At 37.9% G+C, this 27,268-nt stretch overlaps 1 protein-coding gene across 1 annotated transcript in view; it reads left to right on the plus strand.

Annotated features, from left to right (window-relative positions):
• dmbt1 (deleted in malignant brain tumors 1) overlaps positions 1 to 27,268 on the plus strand; it is a 279,374-nt gene that overhangs the window by 45,097 nt on the left and 207,009 nt on the right. Inside the window, exons 25-35 of the mRNA XM_062976978.1 lie at positions 1,135 to 1,328; positions 1,537 to 1,845; positions 6,271 to 6,291; positions 7,571 to 7,603; positions 9,873 to 10,023; positions 12,778 to 12,971; positions 14,024 to 14,065; positions 15,764 to 15,923; positions 17,243 to 17,463; positions 19,976 to 20,148; positions 22,432 to 22,826. Coding sequence (XP_062833048.1) covers positions 1,135 to 1,328; positions 1,537 to 1,845; positions 6,271 to 6,291; positions 7,571 to 7,603; positions 9,873 to 10,023; positions 12,778 to 12,971; positions 14,024 to 14,065; positions 15,764 to 15,923; positions 17,243 to 17,463; positions 19,976 to 20,148; positions 22,432 to 22,826 — 1,893 coding nt within the window. The remainder of the gene's footprint in view (positions 1 to 1,134; positions 1,329 to 1,536; positions 1,846 to 6,270; positions 6,292 to 7,570; positions 7,604 to 9,872; positions 10,024 to 12,777; positions 12,972 to 14,023; positions 14,066 to 15,763; positions 15,924 to 17,242; positions 17,464 to 19,975; positions 20,149 to 22,431; positions 22,827 to 27,268) is intronic.

Consider the following 27,268-nt stretch of genomic DNA (forward strand, 5'->3'; position numbering starts at 1 on the left):
TGGGATTGTTCTTTTTCCCTACAGACCTGAAGCAAGACAGTCTCAGTCCCAGCTGCTAGAGATTATTGCCTACATTGTGATCACATATGTCACTTACGATCATATATGGCGTTGTCGTCACCCCCAACACCTTGAAAACAATGTCAATGTCTATGCAGAGAACACAGCTTACACAGATTGTTCAGCATGATGGCAATCAAAAGATTATCCCGTTCCCTATTTGTGGGGGCAAATCTATGAGAACTTTGCTGCATTAAATTTCTCCCCATCCTATTTGGGATTAATGTTTTGAAGTCTAATATGTTTTGATTTTTTGTTGTTTCTGTTTTCTTTTTGTGTTTTTCAAGGAACAATGCCAACATTTCAATATCAGGGAAGAGGTGTAGCAGTGATTTTACATTCCCCTTCCACCTTATTTTGGCCCTGTAAAACTTTCCTGAGCCCCGGTGGCGAAGTGTGTTAAAGCACTGAGCTGCTGAATTTGCAGACCAAAAGGTCACAGGTTCAAATCCCGGGACCGGAGTGAGTGCCTGCTGTTAGCTCCAGCTTCTGCCAATCTAGCCGTTTGAAAACATGCCAATGTGAGTAGATTGATAGGTACCACTCCGGCGGGAAGGTAACGGCGCTCCATGCAGTCATGCTGGCCACATGACCTTGGAGGTGTCTACGGACAACGCCGGCTCTTCGGCTTAGAAATGGAGATGAGAACCAACCCCCAGAGTCAGACATGACTGGACTTAACATCAGGAGAAACATTTACCCTTTACTAAAACTTTCCTTCAATTGACAGTCATTGGAAAGAAAATAGCTATGCTGACTTGGGTACTTCTTGGGGCTTCCGCATTGGAAAGGGTTTTGAAAACATCAGATCAGAGGCCTTTTCTGAACACCCCTGTTTTCCATCCATGGATTCTTGAATAAGAGCAGAGATTTCTGTAGTGGCTTTCTTCTTTTCCCAAAAAGAGACAGTTGTGTCATGCAACCACTCCACAAAAGAACTGCTCTGACATTTTGCAAATATGTACGATGTATTTAAATGATGTTCTGATGAGCAGAATATGTGCCATAATTAGTCAACTGAGGTGTGTGTTGAGATTTGTGCTCTGAGAGATATATTGTATTTCCCTCCCGCAGAACTGAATGTGGACCCGATTATGTGGAGATCTATGATGGCAATCTCGACTCAAAACTCCTTGGGCGCTATTGTTCTGGTTCTTTCCTAACATTTACTTCAACATCAAATGTTCTCACAGTGAGGTTTCATACTGATTCCTCAGTAACATCCAGAGGCTTTGATGCTTACTACTCCTCATTTTATTACTACCTTGGTGAGTATATGCACACATAAATTTTTGTATGTATGGATATAATCTGCCTGCTGATTTTTTACACTTTTAATAAAATCATATTTCTGAAATAATAGACTAAAGGTTTTATATTGTAAACTAGCAATACTTGTCTTTTACGTTCTCTTTTTTTTTATTAATGTTACTACAAGATTGTAAATGAAAAATATATTTCTGGTACTTTTTCAAGATCTCCAGTTGGTGAATGGAAATCATCGCTGTGAGGGGCGTGTTGAAATTCGTAACTCTGTTTCCACATGGGGGACAGTCTGTGATGATTTATGGGACTTAACTGATGCAGATGTTGTGTGCAGACAACTTGGATGTGGATATGCTGTCAGTGCACCGGGGTCAGCATATTTTGGGCAAGGCTCTGGTCCCATTCTCCTGGATGATGTTAGATGTAGTGGGAATGAATCCTACCTATGGGAATGCCCTAACAGTGGCTGGGGAGTACATAACTGTGGCCATGGTGAAGATGCAGGTGTCATCTGCTCAGGTAACTTTCAATTTTGAAATATAAATCTTTTATATTTATGTATAAATTGACTTTATGTACAAGTTGAGGGCAGGTTTGGGTGCCAAAACTATGCATTTGGTATGAACTATAAGTCAGTTGAAGGTCATTCCATGGGGAGAAGAAAGCATTAATTCTACCTCACAAGGTCACTCCTGGCCACCACGTTTTGCCTCCCAGGCATTCAAAAACAGCAGAAGTGGCATCATAGCAGTGACAGCAGAAGGTGGTGATCCCGTTTTTAGGGTTTCCCAGGACAAATCAATCTCTTGTCTTTTGTCACTCTATCCAGAGAAAGCGATTGTTCCTTTTTTTTAGGGCATTAGCTCAGTACATCCTCTTTGATATTGTTTTTGTTGTTTATTCATTCAGTCGCTTCCAACTCTTTGTGACCTCATGGACCAGCCACCCCCAGCTCCTTCAAGGTCAAGCCAGTCCCTTCAAGGATACCATCCATCCATCTTGCCCTTGGTCGACCTCTCTTGCTTTTTCCTTCCATTTTCCCCAGCATCGTGATCTTTTCCAAGCTTTCCTGTCTTCTCATTATGTGACCAAAGTACTTCAGTTTTGCCTCTAATATTCTTCTCTCCAGTGAGCAGTCAGGCATTATTTCCTGGAGTATGAACTGTTTGGATCTTCTTGCGGTCCAAGGCACTTTCAGAATTTTCCTCCAACACCAAATTCAAAAGCGTCTATCTCAGTCTTCCTTATGGTCCAGCTCTCGCATCCATAGGTTACTACGGGGAATACCACTGCTTTAACTATGTGGCCTTCGTTGCCAGTGTGGTGCCTTTACTCTTCACTATTTTATCAAGATTGGTCATTGCTCTCCTCCAAAGAAATAAATGACTTCCTGGCTGTAGTCTGCATCTGCAGTAATCTTTGCACCTAGAAATACAAAGTCTGTCACTGCCTCCACGTTTTCCCCCTCTATTTGCTAGTTATCAGTCAGTCTGGTTGCCATCATCTTGGTTTTCCTGATTTTAACTGCAACCCAGCTTTTGTACTTTCTTCTTTCACCTTGGTGATAAGGCTCCTCAGCTCCTCCTTGCTTTCAGCCATCAAAGTGGTATCATCTGCATATATGAGGTTGTTAATGTTTCTTCCAGAAATTTTAACTCCAGCCTTGGATGAGAGTATACAACCCAGCCGTACTCCTTTCCCAATCTTGACCCAGTCTGTTGTTCCGTGGTCTGTTCTTACTGTTTCTACTTGGTCATTATACAGATTCCTCAGGAGACAGACAAGGTGACTTGGTGTCCCCATACCACCAAGAACTTGTCACAGTTTGTTATGATCCACACTTTAGAATATTCAATAAAACAGAAATGGATATTTTTCTGAAACTCCCTGCCTTCCTCCATTATCCAGCGGATATTGGCAATTTGGCCTCTCGTTCCTCTGTGTTTTCTCAACTCAGCTTGAAAATCTGGCAACTCTCGCTCCATGTATTGCTGGAGTCTACCTTGCAGGGACTTGAGCATTTCCTTACTGGCATGTGAAATAAGTGCCAGTGTATGAATGTTTGAGCATTTTTCAGCATTTTCCCTTTTTTGGGAAAAAGTTTTCTCCAATCTGATTGCCATTCTTGTGTTTTCCATATTTACTGGCATAGAATCATAGAATCATAGAATCGTAGAGTTGAAAGAGACCTCACAGGTCATCCAGTCCAACCCCCTGCCAAGAAGCAGGAAAATCTCATTCAAAGCACCCCCGACAGATGGCCATCCAGCCTCTGCTTAAAAGCCTCCAAAGAAGGAGCCTCCACCACAGCCCGAGGGAGAGAGTTCCACTGCCGAACAGCTCTCACAGTCAGGAAGTTCTTCCTGATGTTCAGGTGAAATCTCCTTTTCTGTAGTTTGAAGCCGTTGTTCCGCGTCCTAGTCTTTAGGGCAGCAGAAAACAATCTTGCTCCCTCCTCCCTATGACTTCCCCTCACATATTTGTATATGGCTATCATGTCTCCTCTCAGCCTTCTCTTCTGCAGGCTAAACATACTCAGCTCTTTAAGCAGCTCCTCATAGTGTTTGTTCTCCAGACCCTTAATCATTTTAGTTACCCTCCTCTGGACGCTTTCCAGCTTGTCAACATCTCCCTTCAACTGTGGTGCCCAGAATTGGACACAGTATTCCAAGTGTGGCCTGACCAAGGCAGAATAGGCATATGGCATGCATCACCTTGACAGCATCATCTTTCAAGATTTTAAACAGCTTGGATCCTGTCGTCTCCTGCTGCCTTGTTATTAGCAAGGCTTTTTTAAGGCCCATTGAACCTAACTCCTCAGGATGTCTGGTTCTAATTTACTCACCACACCATCAAAACTATCCTTGATATTATTTTCCTTCCTATACAGATCTTCTGTTTAGTCTCGCCATGTTCTCTTGATCTCTTTAGCTTCTGTTAGGTTGTTGCCATCTTTGTTTTTGATCATGCCCATTTTTGCCTGAAATTTACCTCCGAGGTTTCTAATTTTCTGGAAGAGGTCTCTTGTCCTTCCTATCCTTTTGTCTTCTTCCACTTCCATGTATTACTCGTTTAAAATTATTTCCTTATCTCTTCTGGCTAACCTCTGGAATTGTGCATTTAATTGGACATATCTCCCCCTATCACGGTTTCCTTTTGTTTTCGTTCTTTCTTGGTTTATTGGTTTTGGCATTTGGAAAATGAGGATGAATTTATCTAGTCCTACCTAAAGATCTATAACAGGGCAAATGTGATCCAGTGTTGTCTTTTGCACATATAGAAAGCATTTCTACTCATATACACTAAGAATATTGTTTTCTGCAATCCCCTCTCTTATGTGTCATATCCAATCCATCCTTCCTATATATTCTAGCTCAGAAGTTCTGTAGGCTATAAGAGTTAAAGAAAATTATTATAAGATAATTTGGAAATGGTATTTAACGCCATTAAAAATGTCAAATATTAATAAAAACCATCCAAAAAATTGCTGGAGAGGCTGTCAGGAAGTGGGAACATATATATATATATGTGGTGGCACATATGTAAGGAAATTTTGGTATAAAATATTTAAAGAGATAGAGGATATAATGAACATCAAACTGGAAAGAAGCCCTGGTATTGCATTATTATCAATTTATAATAACAATAAGATGGATAAAAAAGAAAAAGAAGCAATAACAAATTTATTGACAACAGCAAGATTGCTTATAGCAAGGAACTGGAGAAAAGTAATAAATGTTCAGATTGAAGAATGGTATAAGGAAGTATGGAAATTGGCAATAAATGATAAGCTAACATGCAAATTAAAAGTTAAAAGAGGGATATGGAAAAAAATGATTTTGAGGATGTATAGGGAATTTTTTTTAGAAAGGACTTCAAAAAAGGGATGGAGGGCTACCGCCTCAGGAAGAAATGAGATTTTGATTGGACAATATATAAGAAATGGCTCGGGGTGGGAGGGGGGATACACAATGGTGAAGAAATATAGATGGACAAATGTTAACATTGTAGTAGATATAAATCAACAATAGATATAAAATAATTATTGTATGATACATTATATATCTGCTATGTGATAAAAGTAATTATTGTATGAAAAATTTTAAATTCAATAAAAACTATTTAAAGAAGAAGAAAAAAAGAAGTTCCGTAGGCTGATGGAGGAATTACTCCCTCCGCTCTGTCAGTTTACTTTGTGTCTGTTCTGTCTACAAGGAAAGGGAAGGACAGTATTTTGCAAATGCACATAAACTACCAGTGGCGAGAAAGGTTAATACCTTCTCTGCCACTCTGTTGCTTTTGTAGTTCAACATATAGCACCCTGTTTTCTTCCTTTAAGAAGAGTCGCTTTTAGGAACAACAAGTAGGAATTTTGCATGTGCTGTGTATATATGTATATACAGTAGATTCTCACTTATCCAACATTCGCTTATCCAACGTTCTGGATTATCCAACGCATTTTTGTAGTCAATTTTTTCAATACATCCTGATATTTTAGTGATAAATTCGTAAATACAGTAATTACTACATAGCATTACTGTGTATTGAACTACTTTTTCTGTCAAATTTGTTGTATAACATGTTTCGGTGCTTAATTTGTAAAATCATAACCTATTTTGATGTTTAATCGGCTTTTCATTAATGCCTCCTTATTATCCAACATATTCGCTTATCCAATGTTCTGCAGGCCCATTTATGTTGGATAAGTGAGACTCTACTGTACCTCTCCTGCTCTCTCTGTGAGTGTGTTTATCAGTGTGTGTTTATGTACATAATGTCTGTGTGCTTTCCTGCAAGACTGAAAGAGGAAACTTCTCAACACAATGTCAGTGTGTATATATTACATGATATCTAATAGTCCTTTCTTCCTTAACTGATGTTTATCATTCATGCTGTTCTAGTTAAAGCATTAATACAATTGAAAGTGTATCTTTTCTTTTTCAGGTACACCCAGTACAACAGCAGGTAATAAGTAGTTTCACAAATATTTATTGGTGCTGATTTAATAAATAAACAAATCACAAGGCCTTTAAAAGTACTGCAACCACATAAATACTCCAGCTTTGTTAGGCATTAGTATAGGAAGGAGAAGCAGCGTGGAGCTGAATAATTCATTGGATAAATAATTAGTCATGATCCTATTGGTATGTTACACAAAACTTATGTTAACTAACGGAAGTATCTGGATGTTTTTATTCAGTGTGGAAACCTCTGCATTCAGTTTAAGTTATCAAAAGTGGAATGAAGAATACAGATGTACTTTTTGTTGTAACTAATCATGGAGAGACATAAATGGTTAGGGCATTCTTCAATTCTTCCCACTCAGAGAGTATTTTTTAAATGTGGCCTACTGGGAATCAGGTAGGGCATCATTTAAAAACGGTTTCTCCAATCCACACAGAAACATTTCTTGAATTCTCAGGTGAGATTTAAATTTGTAGGAATATTTTTAGAATCCGTGGCTTCAATCAGGACCAGACAACGATCATGGATTAGGGAGATATAGATTCCTGGGGGCCATTGGAGAGTCATACTTTTGTCCTTGTTGTTGCATTCCTTCAATTCATTTTCAGGTTTTGGTGACCTTAAGGTGATCCTGTCACTGTTTTTTTTGACACAATTTGTTCAGAGGGGGTCTGCTTTCCTCTGAGGTTAAGAGTGATCTTCCAAAGATAACTCTGTGGGTCTCCATGGTCAAGCAAGGATTTGAACCCTGGTTTACAGAGTTGTAGTCTAACATTCAAACCATTCCACTATTTTGGTTCTCATGCCTCTAAAAATGCCCTAGAAAGTGTGGGGCCAATCTGGCAAAGTCTTTCACTTTGAGCTAGTTTATATTCTGGGGAGGTTCCCCCCCCCCCAGGAATTTAACTTACAGGTCACTTTCTATGGAAAAAGGACACTTTTGTGCCCAATATGGCCTTGTTGTGCATGACAAACATGACAAAATTGCCTTAATGACTTGTTTGTGATAATGGGAATTTGAAGGCTAAATATATTTTTCTAATCTCTTTCAAAAAACTAATTCATTAGGCCACCAAATGCAGTAGTCCACCAAAAAGTGTCAAGCGGGGTTGCGTATGCCCTTCAGTTCACACTTTCCCCAACATTATGGTATATTTGGAAAAATTGTTCCACTTAGGTCCTGGCTATTTTTTCTTTATATGATGAGTATTAAAAATGTACATACTTTTCTTAAGTATTGATGTCTAACTTGTAAACATGTATTTATGTTTGCTTCCAGGACCAGCTTTTCCAGCTACTACATCATCAATAGGTAATTTGGATATGTTTGCAACATTGCTTTTTATTACTACCTCAACACAGTTACCTTTTGCAACTAAAAAACAATCAATACTCTATGTTTAAAACTTAGAGTGAATTAATAAAGCTGGTGAAAAGCAAGGTTATGGTACTGGACTAAGGCCCCTTCCACATTGCCCCTATATTCCAGGATGTAATCCCAGATTTTCTTCTTATCTCAAATTATCTGGCAGTGGAGACTCAGATGAGGCAGGTGGTCATAAAGGACCATTTTGGTAATGGTATTTTGACCCTGGCATGCTTTCCCCAGAGAAACTTGCCCAAGTTTTAAAATAATCTTTAAGTAATGCTACTTTACTGGTTTTAAAACCTGTCAAATATATTTAAGTTGTGGCTGCATTTTGTTTGTTACCTTGAAAACTGAAAGGTTAAGGATATAATGAATAAACAAGTTAACATAATATGATCCAATACTGAGTGGGTTTGTCTGCACATTGTGAGGGCCAATGAATTGGGTGAAAGACCCATCTACCCTACCATATAAAATCCAGATCATCTGCTTTGAATTGGATTATATGACAGTGTAGATCCAGTTTTAGATTCAGTGTTATGGAACACTTTGCAACACGTAAATAAGTAAAAACATATTTGACGTTGCGTTGTCGAAGGCTTTCATAGTCGGAATCACTGGGTTGCTGTGAGTTTTCTAGACTGTATGGCCATGTTCCAGAAGCATTCTCTCCTGATGTTTCACCCACATCTATGGCAGGCATCATCAGAGGTTTTGGGGGCTGTTGGAAACTAGGCAAGTGGGGTTTATATATCTGTGGGAGAAAAGCTCACTATATGATTTAGATATGTGGATGACACCTTCACCATTTGGAGCCATGGAGAAGAAGAACTAAACAAGTTCCTGGACCACCTCACCAGTATCCACCCAAATATCCAATTCACCATAGAAAAAGAAAATGAAGGAAAGCTGCCATTTCTAGATGTACTAATCATCCGCAAACCCAATCAACAATTGGGCCACACAGTTTACAGAAAACCTACACACACTGATAGATACCTACATAAAAAGTCCAACCATCACCCAAGTCAAAAAAGAAGCACAATCCAAGCCCTGACAGACTGTGCACAAAGAATCTGTGAACCCCACCTTCTCCAAAGTGAACTAAACTACCTAAACTGGGCTTTACAGGCCAATGGAGACTCCACCACAGACATCGGTGGCTGCAAGACCAAGAACAAGCCGTGAGAGTCAAAGATCCACCCAGGTGAAAGGTGTCCTTACCATACATCAAGGAAACCACTGACCACATAGGTAAGCTGATGAAGAAACACAACCTACATACTATCTACAGACCCACTAAGAAAATCCAACAAAGGTTACATTCAGCAAAGGACAAGAGGGATCCTCTCACCTCTGCCGGAGTCTACTGTATACCATGCAGCTGTGGACAAGTCTATGTAGGGACCAGCAAACGCAGCAGCATTGCCCAAACATGCATCAAGGAACATGAAAGGCAGTGCAGACTAACTCAACCAGAGAAGTCAGCCATAGCTGATCACTTGATGAACCAACCTGGACATAGCATATTATTTGAGAAGACAGAAATGCTGGACCACTCTAACAACCACCATGTCAGACAACACAGAGAAGCCACTGAAATCCACAAACGTGGATAATTTCAACAGAAAGGAGGAAACCATGAAAATGAACAAAATCTGGCTACTAGTATTAAAATATTCTAAAACCAGAACAGTAAATAAAGAACAACACTCTGAAAACAGAGGAATTCCAGACATGACTCAATCAGGGGCAGCTAATGACTCTGAACAAAGGATTCCTCCAGGCAGGAATGAAGCTTGCAAGGCCATTAGTGCTAATCAAGGTGATTAATTACAAGATTCACACTGGCCTCCAACAGACAAGAGTTCTTTCTCCCACACTGGACCTTCCACGGATATATAAACCTCCCTTGCTTAGTTTTCCAATATACAGTACTTCACAACCTCTGAGGATGCCTGCCATAGATGTGGGCGAAACATCAGGAGAGAATGCTTCTGGAACATGGTCATACAGCCTGGAAAATGCACAACCCAGTGATTCTGGCCATGAAAGCCTTCAACAACAGCATTATTTCTCTCTCTATCTTTATTTAGGGAGGTGGAACAACTGGGGTAGGAGCATTTCCGATCTCAGAGAAATAAAGGTCAGATTCCATTTAACAACTATGTGCTGTGTATATAATGCTGTTTTATCTGTGATTGTGTTATAGGCAACTCCACTTGTGGTGGTCTGCTTCCATACTCATCTGGGTCATTCTCTTCTCCCTTGTATCCTGGAAATTATCCAAACAATGCAGATTGCATATGGACAATAAGATCTTGGAGTGGTTCACAAATCCAGCTCACATTTAGAAGTATTCAGTAAGTAGAAGAAATATTTCCACAGTCAAATGGTTCTTTCATGTTTCATTTCATTTAAAGGCAAAAGATAAGGACTTGATGGAACTTACTGGTTTTAAATGGTGAATTGTAACGTACATTGTATTAGCACTGTGTTTTAATTTTTGTACTGTTCATTTCCATCTGAGTGTTTTAACTATGTTGTACTCCACCTGTTTTACTGTTGTTGATTACATTCGTCAACAAATACTTTTTTTGGTTCCAGGGATTCAAACATTGAGGTGCGTATTAGATTCGATGATGTATTAGAGCAGTGGTTCTCAACTGTGGGTTCCCAGGTGTTTTGGCCTACAACTCCCAGAAATTCCAGCCAATTTACCAGCTGTTAGGATTTCTGGGAGTTGAAGGCCAAAACAACTGGGGACCCATAGGGTGAGAACCACTGCATTAGACTCATGTGAAAATGATATTACTACATTAATAATAACAATATGCTACCCACTTCTGCTCATGGATTGGTTTGATTTCGATGCCATTCTCCTTTTTTAGTCTTAAGGCACAATGTTACACAGTTACACAATAGTTAATGATTTTAACTATTTCTTGAAACAAGAAACAATAGCCAGGAATTTTCTTCACTTCATCAAGTTCTGTAACCACCTTAGCGTTTCCAAAGCAAAATCCCAGTTTTTTCCCCCCTAAACCTATGTTACTGCAACTCTTATGCTTTTTCTGTTCAAATCCTAGAAATCACAATTTCATTTAGAAATCCAACCAAAGCCTTTTAATTAAGTTACACTTCTTTTCTTCATAAATATTTCTCTATGCTATGTTTTCTTACCATAGGTATTACTGAGCAGGCTTGTTTTAATATGATGGATAGTCCCCACTCTTCTTGGAAAAGTTTATCAAGGCCTCCACACTGTATTTCTTCCCATCTTATTCCTAGCCATAGTACAGCAGTATAAAAATACAATTTCTTGATAATTAAGCAATAATTATTATTGGTTTTGACAATAGAGAGACAGAACAATTCTGTTGCAATTTTGGTATCCCATGGTAAAGAAACCATTGTTTCCCTATGTTCTGCCAAATCAAACTGGCTAGCAAAGAAGGTGTATCAATAAATTTTCTTCTAGCACCACTCAAATTGGGGTTTTAAAATTTTTTATTATCAATTAACAATGATGGGAGAGAAAAAAAGTGTGCCAGCTCCAAGACCAGTATAATATTTTTGTCCTTTCTACATACTGGTGGTGGTGATGGTGGCGAGGATTGCTATGGCTGACAGCCCACACCCTCCCAAAGCCTCTTCCATCTACACTGACCATATAGTCCAGTTTCTGAATGCAGATTATCTGCTTTAAATGGGATTATATGAGTCTACATTGCCATATAATCCTGTTTAAAGCAGATAATATAACAACAACAACAACAACAACAACAACAACTTTATTTATAGTGTTCCCTTACTTATCGCTGGGGTTAGGTTCCAGGACCACCCGCGATAAGTGGAAATCCATGAAGTAGGGACACTATATTTATTTTAATATTTATACATTATTTTAGTAGTTATACACTATTTTAAGTCTTTATCAACCAATTGTGTGTTGATAAATAATAATAATAATAATAATTATTATTATTATTATTATTATTATTATTATTATTATTATTTATTTACAGTATTTATATTCCGCCCTTCTCACCCTGAAGGGGACTCAGGGCGGATTACAATGAACACATATATGGCAAACATTCAGTGCCAACAGACAAACAACATATATAGGCAGACACAGAGGCATTTAACATTTTTTTCCAGCTTCACGATTCCGGCCACAGGGGGAACTGTTGCTTCACTGTCCACTAGTGGCTGTACTTCCTCATTCCTTTCCTCGTGCTTTGCTGGCAGTTTTTATGATGTTGTAAATTAGTTAAATTAGCCTCCCGCATAAAGCGTACCTAAATTTCCCTACTTGACAGATGCAACTGTCTTTCAGGGCTGCATAGGTCAACAGCAAGCTGGGCTATTTAATGGTCAGGGGCTTAACCCGACCCGGGCTTCGAACTCATGACCTCTCGGTCAGTAGTGATTTATTGCAGCTGGTTACTAGCCAGCTGCGCCACAGTCCGGCCCTCCTTCTCCTCCCATTGCCACTTGGGCTCCTTTTCTCTCCCTTTGGCTTCTCCTTCCTCATTCCTTAGGCTGTAAATTGTAATTTTTTATGATTTATAATAGTCTTTTAGAGTTTATTGAAAAAACACAAAACAGCGAATCCGCGAAAAGTGAACCGCGAAGTAATGAGGGAACACTGTATATCAATCTCCTCGAGAGAACTCGAACATGAACATTAAAAAACATTCAATTATCAAAAATCACCATACAACAAACATAGTAAACATAAACAATATCATAAAACAGAACCAAAACAATTCTTTTAAAAACAGACATAAAATTACAAATCCAAATCAATAATCTGCATTCAGAAACTGGATTATATGGCAGTATAGATGGGGCCTTTGGCACACCTGGGAATGCCCCGTTTCCAATTCCATTGCCATGGAACAATAGTGGAAATACATGAATAATGGTGACCCTTTCTACAACAACATTGGGAGAGGTCTCTCCATCTGTCCATGAGAGCAGACCCAACTGTCATAAGCAATGGCCTATCAGCAGCCTTCTCAGGGAGGAAGCATTGTGGCCTTATTTTACTCAGTCTACAGAATTATGTTTATTACTGTACTCACAGAAGGTCTTTTCTCCAATTTCAGAACAGAATGCAGATTTGATTACGTTGAGGTTTATGATGGAGACCTCTATTCACGTGTCCTTGGAAGATATTGTTCAGGTTCCTATGTTACATTGATTTCTACATCAAATCTCCTCACAATTCTGTTTCACAGTGATGTTTCAGTAACATATCCCGGTTTTTCTGCCTTTTACCATTCATTTTATGGCACAACTGGTAAGTATGTTTACACATAGGTATACACAGATATTATTTGATTTTTTTTAAAAAAAATCTGGAAACCATCTAAAATAATAGAATCCATATTCTTAGTTTTGTATTGTGTATAACAATACTGTGAATGATTTGTTCATTGCTTTGTAAATAGAATAACTCGATTCCAGTTTGATTTAGCTGCCATGTATTTTACAGTCTCAGTAAAGAAAAGGCAAGTAATTCGATGATGGGGAGGCAATCATTTTGAAGGTCTTAATGGCAAAGCTAAGAGGGAGATTTCTCAACATCATCATAGTGATGTTATTATCTAGCAGTCTATGCTTACTAACAAATATTAAATCCTTAGTGAATCCCTAGAAACAAAAAGATTATTCAGGCCTTCTTATGAGAACATAATTACTAAACCAGGATGCCAACAGAATGATCAAATTTAATTATTAAAAATGCCTTCTTAGTTTAAAAAATATCTTATTGTTATTAAGAAAAAAGATGTACTAGAATACACCAATGATATATATAACTACCAGAACATGCACCTGTATAGTAGCTACTACTACTACTACTAGGAGCCCCTGGTGGCACAGTGGGTTAAACCACTGAGCTGCTGAACTTGTTGACCGAAAGGTTGGCAGTCCTAATCCAGGGAGTGGAGTAAGCTCCCACTGTCAGTTCCAGCTTCTGCCAACCTAGCAGTTCGAAAACATGCAAATGTGAGTAGATCAATAGGTACCGCTCCGGCAGGAAGGTAACTGCGCTCCATGCAGTCATGCCGGCCACATGACCTTGGAGGTGTCTACGGACAATGCCGGCTCTTTGGCTTAGAAATGGAGATGAGCACCAACCCCCAGAGTCGGACATGACTGGACTTAACGTCAGGGGAAACCTTTACCTTTTACTATAGAAATACTGTGAACTCAAAACTACTTGACACCTGCAATAACCAGTTATATAATCATTAAGTAATTGATATGTATCATTGTCATATATGATCAGTAGTTTAAATCAATCTCTTTCTTTTCCTTTCTACCTCTCTCTTCTGTTATGATTTTTAGCATGGCCAACTCCGACATTTCCATGGTGGCCAACAACGACAAGTAAGTGCTATTTCTTTTGGCAATTCTCAATAGTTTAGCTTTTCTTTTAGTTATTTTATCTTCAATGTTCAATTTGACCTTAAAAAAAGATGAATGGAAACAAGTTGGATTACCACATTGGACCTTATCACATTAGGAAATGCTTCATTTCTGGGACTGTTTGAGAATGATTTTGAACGGGTCTCATCACATGACTTTGCCCCATTCCATCAGTATTCTGTCAAAATCCATCTCAAAACATAGCAGAAACTGATTATTCGCAGACCGAATTCTAATCATGTTTTAGAAATACTATGGATTCTTCTGTTACTGAAGTGCTGTTTTTGTGTGTGATAGGAACATCTGTATGCATCCTATCAGCAACTATACTTTTTCAAAGTTCATAGAGTGATGTAGGGTTTTTTCCCAAACATGGCTAGATTTCCCACAATACATTTTGATTTTCCCCCAAGAGGATCATACAGTGGTGTTTTTCTAATAAGGGGATATGCTGCTTGCTTGCTTATGCATGGTGGATTGCTGGCCTCTTCCAGTATGGTGTGAGAACAAGAAATGCAAGAGTTGTTGTTTTTAGTAGTAAAAAAAGTGTAATAGTGGGCTGTGTGATGTGGAAGTACATCTTTGACATTTGGCTGCTGCTACAGGGCGGAGCCAGGGGGGAACCTGTTTAGGAGATTTTATTTCTAAAAAGAAAAGAAATTCCCAAAAATCAGGGGATGACCCAAACATTATGAAACTTGGTGAGCTTACGGTGGTAGATGCATCCTCCAAGTGTGGCCATATTCATCCTGATAGCCCAAAAATGACAGGAAGGGGAGCTTGTGAAGCCCTCCCCATTTCTGCCAATGGGCCGGATCTTGCTGCATTTTTCAGCAGCCGACCAAAAATGGCTATTCAGGCACCTGCCTGTTTTTGGGAGGTCCATGAAAATGGATATGCGGGTCTGCCGAAATTCGGATAGCAGAAACGGATTGCTGTTCAGCTGAAATGCACAAGCTTAACTGATATAATCAGATTATAATCCAATGTGATAAGGTCCATTATCTTTTAAGAACATCTTAAGTCAAACCTTGATAAATATCATGGGTCTTAAGGAACAGCTACTGATTAACTACTTTTAACTGAAGATGGAAAATTAAGAGGTATGCTTTTGTAAATATTTGCCAGTTGAGAAATTGACAGAATTAGTGATGAAGATAAAATATGTGAGGGGGGCATGAGGATGTGTCTGTGAGCCTTGCCACTAATGTATCTGGACATACTGGCCACTCCATTTTCATATTGAGGTAGAAATTCAGAAAGCGAGTCTTCTAAGTACATTTATTTATGGTTCTGGTGTGGTTAGAATCTTCATTTGGAAATCCTGATCACAGGGAGAAGTGTTTAAATCTGAACACACTTACAGTTTCCCTGTGGACATCTTGGGCTACTATGAGAAAGTTGGTAGAAGTGGCATGTAGAAAGCCATTGAAAATGATTCATATACTTTGTACTTCTGAAATTATTTGAGTATTCCAAACATCAGAATCAAGTTAATGAAAAAAGAAGCCCAATTGTGGGCAATTAGAAACAAATATATAGTGAGACAATATATTTAAGATGCATAAAAATATAGACATCAAGATATAGTTGATGCAATTTAAACACATTCCAGTTCTCCCTGACGATATGTATTCTATGTTTTTCATTAATTTCTAGCTTCACCAACAAACTATTCCTGTGGTGGTTTCCTTGGACATCAATCTGGGACTATTCAAAGTCCATTTTATCCTTCCAACTACCCAAATAATGCTGACTGTACATGGCAAATACAAGTTGAAAGCAATTCCCGAATAACACTTACATTCCAAAATTTGCAGTAAGTAAAATTCTAATATAGTGCAGTGAGCAAACTACAATATGAACATCAATCTTAAACAATATCCATAAAACAAATATGTATACATATGTCCACCTAATATCCATTTTGTAAAAGTCATTGGATTGTGACAGATTTGAGTGCTGTTTCCAGGTACTGTGATTGAATCCAAGTCTCCTAGCCTGGATCTAAACTGCCATATAATTTAGTTTCAGAATGCAGATTAACTGCATTTAACTGGATTATGACTCTATCCTGCCATTTAACCCAATGCAGTTTATATACATTCTGAAACTGCATCATATGTCATTGTAGATGGGACCCCAGATGGTAGTTTAAACGTTTTTGGGCTTGTCCTCAGAAAAAGGATGGATGTGTGGAAACTATGTCAGTGATTCTCAACCTGTCGGCCGTGGCTCAGCAGTGGGCTGCGCGAAACAAAAATCCAGCCTGTGAACATCCTTCCTCTTTATTTATTTAATTAATTTATTTTATTTCTGCTCCTTTCTGCAGAGCTGACCATTGCATTGGATAGACCACATCTGCTCTAGATTATTAAATATGGTTTTCTGTGGGCAAGCAGATGGCAACTACTGGATGGCGTATGTTCTGTATCAGAAACTAGAGCTGATGTGGTTTAGCCAATGTAATTTTCTGAATCAGCACCCCAAATAATCAAAACAAATCAAAAGTTGATCAAAAACTGATTCGTAACCCTTTTGGTACTAATGTTGGAGAGTGGTCCCTGATCAAAGTGGTTCCTGGTCGAAGTGGTCCTTGGTCAAGTGATCCCTGGTCAAAGTGGTCTCTGGTCAAAGTAGACCCTGGTCAAAAACAAAGTTGGGAACCACTGCTCTACATGTTCTATAATGTCTTCTTCTAAAACACTAGTTTTGGCCAAATGGAGAGGGGAAGGGGCTACCTACAGGAAGGTTCCTTAGGTCCCTCCCCTCTACCGACTGGTGCAAACGCCATCTAGAAACGCCTTTCGTGGGGGGATTCAAGTGCTTCTCTCCAGCCATCCGGTTGGCCCCTTCTGTCCGGAGTTACATGTCTACTAAAACACTGGTTTTGGATTTTATGATTCCTTGTCTTAAATCTTCAACTTGTGCACTACAAACACATTTTGTCTCTTTGGAAAAAAAAAAAGGAAATCAAAATTGTGCTTTCTAGCATAACTGGCCATAGTGTTGCCTCAGGCACTCTCAGAATGAGAACAAATGTTTTGCAAGGAACTTCAATGTAGCTATAATGTTATAGATTCATCATGATTAGTTAACATATAGCTTATAAGTTTTTTGTCCATACTTGCTTTCCAGACTACAGGTATGTGATAGATATAGATGCCCATGTGATTCTGTAGAAGTCTATGATGGACCACCCCATAGTTCTCCACTGCTTGGGAGGATATGTTACAACTCCTATCATACATTTACATCAACCTCTAACATGATGAGTGTGAGATTCCGCAGTGACAATAGTGTCACTGCATCAGGGTTTTTTGCCAACTATTACACCATCCCAGCAGATCAAAATACAAGTAAGTGAAACCTTATTGTACAATTTTCTTTTATAGCATCACTGTTAATGTTTATTTGGTTTTTTGTGAGGCTCAGCTCTTTTACAAATCCTGATGAAGGTTGTGCAGAGCAGAGATTCCCAAAGATATAAAACCAGATAAGAGCTTAGAAGTAACTAATTCCAAATAACAAGTTATTTAGGATTAATAAATGTGAGCATTGAACTGGATTTTATGAGTCTACACTGACCATATAATGCAGTTCAATCTGCATTTTAATGGCAGTGTAGATGGGTCCTCTGTCTCTTTCCTGAATAGTACATGGATAGTTTCTTTCTATACTTGATTGTGTTCTAAAGCAGATTTATTTAATTAGAAGTACTTACTAATGCCAACAATTCATTTTAAGTAAGCATTCTAAAAGTTGCTTTGCCTAAGATAGAATAGTGATCTATATGGGCTAAGCAAGGTTAAGATGCTCTCATAGATCATTGTAACATATAGTGCCAAGCTGATGTGGAGGAAATATGTCAAGAATTCAAGTATTGTAATGATAGATATTCATTTACAGACATATCAACCTTGTCTACATACTAAATATTGAAGGGATTGCTTATAAAACAAGAAAAAAATACCATATATATACTTGGGTATAAGCCGAGTTTTTCAGCCCTTTTTCAGGCTGAAAAAGCCCCCCATCGGCTTATACTCAAGTGGGGGTCCTGGCCGGCTTATATACAGGTTGGCTTATACTCAAGTATATAGATAATCAGAGTTGGACAGTCTTATGTTATTTCAAGTATTGATAGCTACTGTGAGAATCTGAGATTTGCCTAAAAGAAACTATGGTTTGTTTCTCTATTATGCTGGGGCAGAATTCAATTAGAGAGCTGTCTAGTGCTAATTCTTCGTATTACTCTAAATCAGGGGTCCCCAAACTAAGGCCCGGGGGCCGGATGCGGCCCTCCAAGGTCATTTACCTGGCCCCCACCCTCAGTTTTATAATATAATATTTTTATATCAGTTTTAATAATATAATATATTGTAGATACATATAATATTGATAATAATCTTATGTTATACAATATAATACTAATAGTAATACCATATAATAATTTTAATTATATGTTATATATTACATATTATATATAGTATAGTGGTATAGTTCAATATAGTAATATATAACGCTAATATTGTGTTATGCTAATAATATAATATATTGTATGTACATACAGCTGCTCTGAGTCCCCTTCAGGGTGAGAAGGGTGGGATATAAATGTAGTAAATAAATGCAGTAAATAAATAATTAATTTTAGACTTGGGCTCGGCCAAAGTCTGACATGACTTGAAGGCACACAACAACAACAACAATCCTAATTAACTTGACTATCTCATTGGCCAGTAGCAGGCCCACACTTTCCATTGAAATCCTAATAGGTTTATGTTGGTTAAAATTGTTTTCATTTTTAAATGTTGTATTCTTTCGTTGTTGTTGTTGTTGCACTACAAATAAGACATGTGCAGTATGCATAGGAATTTGTTTGTATTTTTTTTTCAAATGATAATTCGGCCCCTCAACAGTCTGAAGGATTGTGGACCGGCCCTCTGCTTAAAAGGTTTGGGGACCCCTGCTCTAAATCAATGCTTCTCAACCTGTGGGTCCCCAGATGTTTTGCCCTTCAACTCCAAGAAATCCTAACAGCTGATAAACTGGCTGGGATTTCTGGGAGTTGTAGGCCAAAACACTTGGGGACCCACAGGTTGAGAACCGCTGCTCTAAATAAACCACTGATGTTGTGTAACATTAGTCAGTTCATCATTTATAAGACAGATGTCTATTAAATTCCAAACTAAATATTCCAACCATATTTAACATAAAATATGTACAATACTATATAGTGCCCATTTTGTTGCTGATCTGTTCTTATAGCGAAGGAAATAGTGTATATACTTGAGTATAAGCCAAGTTTTTCAGCTAGGGTCCTGACCAGCTTACATTCAGATAGGTTTATACTCAGGTTGGCTTATACTCAAATATTTGGGTAATCAGAGTTGGAGAGTCTTATCTTATTAAAGTCTTATTATTATCTTAAATTACAGTTTTGAATGTAAATATTCAAAAACATTTAACCTACTAATGTCTCAATTAATGTAATTTTATTAGTATCTATGCGGGGGCAAATGGAAGGAAAAAGGAAGAGGGGCCGACTAAAGGCAAGATGGATGGCTTGCCCTTGAAGGAGCTGGTGGTGTTGACGGCTGACAGGGACTCAGGCATGGGTTGGTCCATGAGGTCACAAAAAGTCAGAAGCAACTAAATGAATAAACAACATTTTTAATTTTATTTTTGAAATTTACCAGTAGCTGCTGCATTTCCCACCCTCATCTTATACTCGAGTCAATAAGTTTTCCCAGTTTTTTTGTGGTAAAATTAGGTGCTTCGGTTTATATTTGGCTTGGCTTATACTCATGTATATATGGTATTTTCTCTGTTTCAATACAGTAACAAGTGTTCCCTTTTACCACTTGTCAGGTCTTCTCTGTTTATCAGAATATATGCAAGCAATCATTAGTAGGAGATATCTGAGTACCGCAGGCTACTCTCCATGGGATGTCAGTTTGATAGACTCTTCCTGCAGACCAAAGATCACACTATCTTACGTAATATTCAACATACCATACAATGGCTGCTTCACCCGAAGAAATGTATGAACATTCATAATTCATTTTATCTTCATAGCTTCCACTATCCTCTCTCACTTTCTTATTTGATATATGATTGTTCATGTTAGTAAGAAATATCTCTTTGTTTTTTATTGTTTTATAGTTAACATAGTTAATCATGAATAAGAATAAGACATGTGTGATCAATAAAAAAGTTTCAAAGTCATTACAAAACTGGGAAATGCTGACATTTTGTTTCTAAAGTGTTTCTAAAGTATAGTTAGTAAAATGTCATTACTATAACGAGAGTAATGAAATTTAGTTACTTTTTTCATCAAGTAATTGAGTAAGTGGAAAATTTCATTTTTAGAGCTATCATGATTAAACTTACTATAATTATACCACACATTTTCTACTGTTAGTTCACTAAACTTCAAAACATTACACTCATCAACTAATTTTAGGGGAATTTTTGAATTTTTTACAAACTTTTTTTAAATAAAACTACAAGAGCTATCTACTTGAATTGTATATAAAATGCACAAGATAACCAGGGCATCAATCCCCAGAAGTTTCAGAAATATTCACATATCTATGGTTTTTTGGGGATTTTTAAAAGTTTGGACAAAAACAATTTATTCCCCAAAAAGCGACAACAGTAATCTCCTTGAATGTCTGTCTGTCTTTATGACACACGATTAACCACATAACTTCAATTTAGCACAGATTTATATTAATACTTATTTAGTTTAGTCCTCTTTACAGATTCAATCACTTTATTTATTATTATTAGACAGCCTCTAAACAGCTGGCATCATTGGGGCTTTCTGATGCTGAGCACTGCTTTCTGGGAAATGTAGTTTCAGGCAGTGCCTTTTGCATTCTCTGCCACAGGTGGCCTCACCTTCCCAAACTACATTTCCCAGAAAGCTGTATTCTCAGTCTCCCGCCCAACTCTGCTAGTTCCTCCCCCAGCTACTTTTTCTTATGGCAACCAGGCCAAAAAAACAGTCTTGGTTTTAAAAACACTTACTGTCCTCTTGGCTTTACCAAAGTTGCTTAATGCTTATACTGAAAATTAAACTGACCTTGATGCTTATACTGAAAATTAAACTGATTCCGAATGTGATGGAATCTTAACAAAAATAATTGGTGAGTGTTTCAATTCTTAAACCCCCCCCCCTTTCCTGCATGTTTTTAATATCAATTCATATGTACAAATTTAACAAATTTGATACAACTTATGAGATGTAACAATATTTCTGCACACCCCTAATAAGAATCGTCATGTTAGTTACAACACACATTGGCCAATATTCTAAAACAGCTACTTTGTTAAATATACTTATTTAATAATTAATACAAGAATAGTTATGCATGAGTAAATCTATATATCCTTACCATAATTACAATCACTGCTTGGTCTCAGTTGTGACATTGTTGCTACTATCATAGTTCCCTTCCAGTCTATTTTACATCATTTACACGGGGAAGAGGAAGCTCCTTCAAGCAAGTAATAAAAAATGCTCAGGTTGGGAGAGATTACTTAGGCCCCTTGTACACTGTTATATAATCCAGATTATCAAAGCAGATAATCCACATTATCTACTTTGAACTGGAATATAAGTCTAAATTGACATATAATCCAGTTCAAAGCAGATAAACAGTTAAGTTTACTTAAATAAGTAGCTGGTGTAGAATGCTGTAGAATTTTCTATATGCAATATTTTGCATAGACATTGATAGCATAGACAGAACTATCAAATGCCAGGACCGGGCAATCACATCTCAAGCTCTTATTATAGGATAGTTCCGTATTTATTTTGACATTAGAAATGACTATGTTAGGGATGCATTTCTTCAGAACATTTCTTATCAAAGGAAGCATAGGTAACTATTTTTTCTTCCAGGGAACCACACAGTTTTTAAAGTCCATCCACAATTTGAGACTTCTACATAAAATACACACATTGCGTAGAAATCAACATTTTCTGTGCAGAAAAGAGCATTTTCTACAACAGACATAATATTTTTGTATAAAGGTATTGTTTTCTGTGCAAAAACAAATCACTGTGAAATCCTGAAATCCAGAATTTTTTTTTATCATTTCATGTCTTCTTGTTAGGATTTTTGAACACATGAAAAAGCACGTTTTTCAACCATTTGGGGAATATATTTAATGTTCTTCCCATCCCTGTTCACACTTCAGTCTAAACACATTTGGCATTTAGGCTACACACTATTTAATGTTATATGAAGTGATAATAATGGCCAAGATAAAGCATACTTATCTTAGAAATGTTGTTTTGTTTATGTTTCAAACAGGTTGATGCTGACACAATTATTTATTCAAACCTGATCACAGTGTCTGCTGCAGGCAATGGCGCCATAATTAAAAGGAAAAAGGACCTTCACTTGCAAGTCAACTGCAAGATGCTGCAACACACTTGGATAGAAACCATGTACATTGCTCGCGACATTGATTTAGTTAATGAAACTCAGTACGGCCTATATAGTGTCAACCTTACATTTTTTGACTCACCATACTTCTTGTATCCAGTGTATGACACACCTTATAGAGTGTCATTGGGACAGACTTTATACCTGCAAATTGTTCTTCATAACTCTGACACAGATCTGCAGTTATTTTTGGACACATGTAAAGCATCACCCTCTTATGATGATTTTACAACTTTGACCTATCCTATCATCGAGAATGGGTAAGGATTTCATTTTCTACCATCATTTGTTGGGTTAGCTGGATTTCTATAGGTAGTGTAGGATCTGTGATTTCTATCTATGGTAGAATACTAGACATATATAATATTAAACAACCCACTGTGACCTTTTCACCACTCTTCAGAGAAAACAAATTCAGAAAATTATCAAGCAATCATTAGAATGATTATAAAGTTTAATACTTATAATCAATACAACAGACAAGAAAACAAATTACACAATGATTAATATATATGATATCATGCATAATCTCCTAAAAAGGCCATTGCAAAATGGATTTTTTTTTTTCAAAAAATCGTAATTCCTACCACTAGGTACCTGTGTTTGGGGAACATACTAGGCACGGCTGGAATCCAACTTGTAACCCATGGTCTGGAGCAATCCTCATTCAGCTCTGCCTTAACAGTCAAAGCAGTATATAATGTTTTAAGGCTAACTCGTATCAAAGGGGGAAAGATGTAAGATATATAGTTGGTTGCATGTTTCTCATAATGTATTGTACTGCTTCATTTTTGTTTGTTTGGAATACACAGCTATAGGGAATCCTTTGCTCTTTTGATGTTTTGAGCTTCAGCATTTATCAGCTAGTGTTATGCTTTTGTATGAAATTGCTGTTCGTTTGTTGTAGGTTCATTCATTTTGTCTCATTTTCATATTGGTTTCTGCTAAATGGGGCACTTATACAAACAGAATTTTCATCTTGCTAATGAAAAAATGATTTTTTTCATGCCATTGGCAGCAATGGAAAGCTTTCAAAATGGGCAGATTTCAAAAATGTAAAATAAAACACCAAAGGAAACAGGACTAAGGCAGAGGCAGACAATTGAGCCAGTGAGATAAACGGAGAAGGAAAGGGAAAGGAAGCCCACCAAGGAAAGGATTTTTTTTTAAAAAAATGGGGCAAGCATCAGCCAGTAAAAATTCCCAAACCCCAAATCTCCTAGTCCCAGAAGTGCTGTCACCAGAAAGGCAAGGCACAAAAAAGGCAAGCCAAGGCAAGCCCAAGCAGAGACACAGCAACAGCAGCAGCCAGCAAGCAACCCAAACAGCCCTAGCACCCAGCAGCAGCAATGGCTCTTTTAGATGCAGTCCTCCCCTTATATACACTCCCTGCCCTCCCTGCCCAACCCACTTCAGTCATTCCTTAGCCTCCGATTGGCCAAGGATCACCTCCTCCCAGCCTCCTTCTCTGACACATGAGAAAGTGAAATTTCCGGCATGGAGGCCATGTGGCTGAAAATGAAAGCAAGCACGATGACTGTATTGCTTTCCATATCGTATCACCTATCGTTTTGTACGAAAATATCATCTATCGTTTTGTGTCGAAAAATGGTCAACACGAAACAATAGCACAAAGGAAACGAAGGAAAAAAATGTGCACATCTCTATTATCAGTCTTACCCAGCATGGTAAAAACCTAAGGAGGCTGAAGTTCATCCAAAGGGCTATTGGTTCTTTATGTTAGCATAAATGTGCATAATTCTTAGGAAACGGAAGCATGTTCTGAAAAGCAATTAAAGGAGTGGGATGCTTGCATTGTACTGGACTGGTATTGACAATAGGGAGGGGCAGAATGTTAAACTATATATTACACTGCAATATAGGATAACATTTTGAGAGCCCTGAGAACTTGGTGGGTGGGATGTTTCTTTTAGGTGATGAACTGGGGAAATGATTTAAGTATTATATTACTATTTCTTTTCCCATGAAATTTGATGTGGCTGCAGAATATTCATAGTTTGAATCTATTTGACCGAGAGGCTGTACATGAGCAGAAAATATGCTATCCAGGTTTAGTCTGTTGATGCCACTGTCCTGCATAGATTAATTTATACCTGCATAAGTACAACATGGCAGTAAATATATTATGCAGCTCAAATTTACCTATATCTGTGGTCACCCATAAGAGGACAACCATAGTTTGAAGTTTACCATCAAAGCAGCTTAGTGGCAAGAATAGAAAGAGCTAAATAACTGGATCCATGCTGACTATGTTTAAACTACAAATTAAAGAAAGCAAAAATTAAAGAAATTGCAGTAACAAAATTAGAATGCTTAATTTCGACTACACTAGTTGATTGTAAACGTCAAGTTAATATAGTTTTGACAGACCAAATCTTCTTCTAGCTCAGGCATGAGCAATCTTCGAATATCCAGGTCCAAAACACCTGGAGAGCCGAAGTTTGCCCATGCCTGCTCTATCTGGATTTAACACCTCCCTCTTTCTGAAGAAGCGATATCTAATTTGCATTTTACTAGTTTCCTTGAGATGAAAATCAGATACTCATAAAACAAAGATACATGTTGACATTTGTATGCACTATTTAACCAGAATTGCATTAACTGAGATGTTCCTTGTTCCTGGTATGAATAATTCTGAAATAGTATTCAAATTTTAAATGGTATATGCAGTTACATAGTTTGAAGAAACATCATTGGTACTAAAGTGCACTTAATCCACAGTCATTGTAAAAGTTATAGTTGCACAGCTTTTTTTTAAACAAACCCAAACTTCCTAAATGATTGTTGGCATAGTAAAAATTGGACTAAAAGAGAAGATGAAAACTTAAAATGAAATTCATCTAAAAAGAATATTTATCTATGAAAATGAATCCTCTTGGCTTCTAAAATGTTCCACCACATGGTTTGAGTGATGGACCTGGAATTCAGGAGACATCTTTCTTTGGCTGTAGAAACCAAGAGTTACCTTTCCACAATCACATTCTTTCAGCTTTGGAGAAAGGCGTCTGAACAAATTTGCTGGAAAAAAACTGTCATGAGCCAGAAATTACTTGAAGGCACTTAGCAACAACAAATATATCCTGTTCCTTTTCTAAAGCGATCTAGAGTTTCCTGCAACACCTCTCCCTTCTAACAACAACAACAACAACAACAACTTTATTCTTATATCCCGCCCCATTTCCCCGAACGGACTCAGGGTGGCTCACATGGGGATGAAGCCCAGCAATACACAATAAAATACAATCACATAGATGTCATGATGCAGAGCCAGGGGGTCAGGGTGTGTGTTGGGTGGGTTTCTTCAAACACCATCGATCACTCATGCTCCAGACCAGCACCCTGATGAATTGGTGAATTTCTGCCCTCACCAATTCCTCCAAACTCAGACTCAAAGACATCTGCAGTCTGAAGTTCAAATACCTCTCTTTTCTGGATAGTTGAATGGACCAGGCCGCTCAGCTTTAGCACCACAGAACTAGAATCCGATTGTATGTTATCTAGAATTGGGAAGAGAAGAAGGGTTAATAGTTTAATGCTGATATGCATGTTGTGCAGTTGACAAACACAAGTGTCATTTCACCTGCCACTTTGTAAGCGGATAAGACTATCAATGTCTTCTAGTGATATTGAGTATGTATTACCTGCAGCATGAGAATCAGCCCAGGAATCAATGCCAGTTGCTGGGAATCACAAATGAGAGGGTGCTATTGTTTTTTCATATCCTACTGTGAACTTCTAATAGGCATTTGGTTGGCCACTCTTTGAATAGAATGTTGGATAAGAGAATCCTTTGGTTTGTTCCAACAGGGCTCATCTCATGCTCTTGTGCTGAAGTGCTTTTTTCTACTTATCTCAATATCTCATTCAAATGACAATCTACAATAAGTGCATTCTACATGCACATCAAATATGTGGAGGTCACATCTGCTGACCTTGTTCCTTGATGGTCTGCTCACAAACAGCTGTACGCTTGTAGGCTTTGGCTGTTGAATAGTTTGGAGATAGGCAGGTGGGGCAGGGCCAACATGCACAGTCTGTTTCTTGCTGCCTTTCTTCTCCTTTTCTGGGAATCTGTGACTTTCCAGATACTCTTGCTGGCATAACCAACGAGAAAGCTGTAAATCCCCCATCCCTGCTTTAGGAAATGAACAAACTGACTCATTGGTAAAGGACATTTTGGACACAAATGGAGAAGCCTGATTTTTCTTTTAAAAAATAGAGCTGATTTTAATGATATAAGAATTCGGAAATTTTGTTTGAACTACAAATACCCAAATCCCAAGGCAGACAAGGTCCAACCATATTATAGTACCAAGTCTTACTAATACAGATGAATGGAAGAACCTTACTTATTGTACTAATTTTAATAATTAATGTTCAATGTCAGAAACTAAACACATATTTTCATTTATTCATGGAAATGTGTTCTTGGAATCAAGCCTAGTTGCATTTATATTGGGTTATATCTAGATATAGGAGCCCCCGGTGGCACAGTGGATTAAACCGCTGAACTGCTGAACTTGCTGATCAAAAGATCAGTGGTTTGAATCCAGGGAGCGGGATGAGCTCCTGCTGTCAGCCCCAGCTTCTGCCAACCTAGCAGTTCGAAAACATGTAAATGTGAGTAGATCAACATGTACCACCCTGGCAGGAAGGTAAAGGCGCTCCATGTAGTCATTCC

Source organism: Anolis carolinensis, chromosome 3 (assembly GCF_035594765.1).
Source record: "Anolis carolinensis isolate JA03-04 chromosome 3, rAnoCar3.1.pri, whole genome shotgun sequence".
Classification (NCBI taxonomy): domain Eukaryota; kingdom Metazoa; phylum Chordata; class Lepidosauria; order Squamata; family Dactyloidae; genus Anolis; species Anolis carolinensis.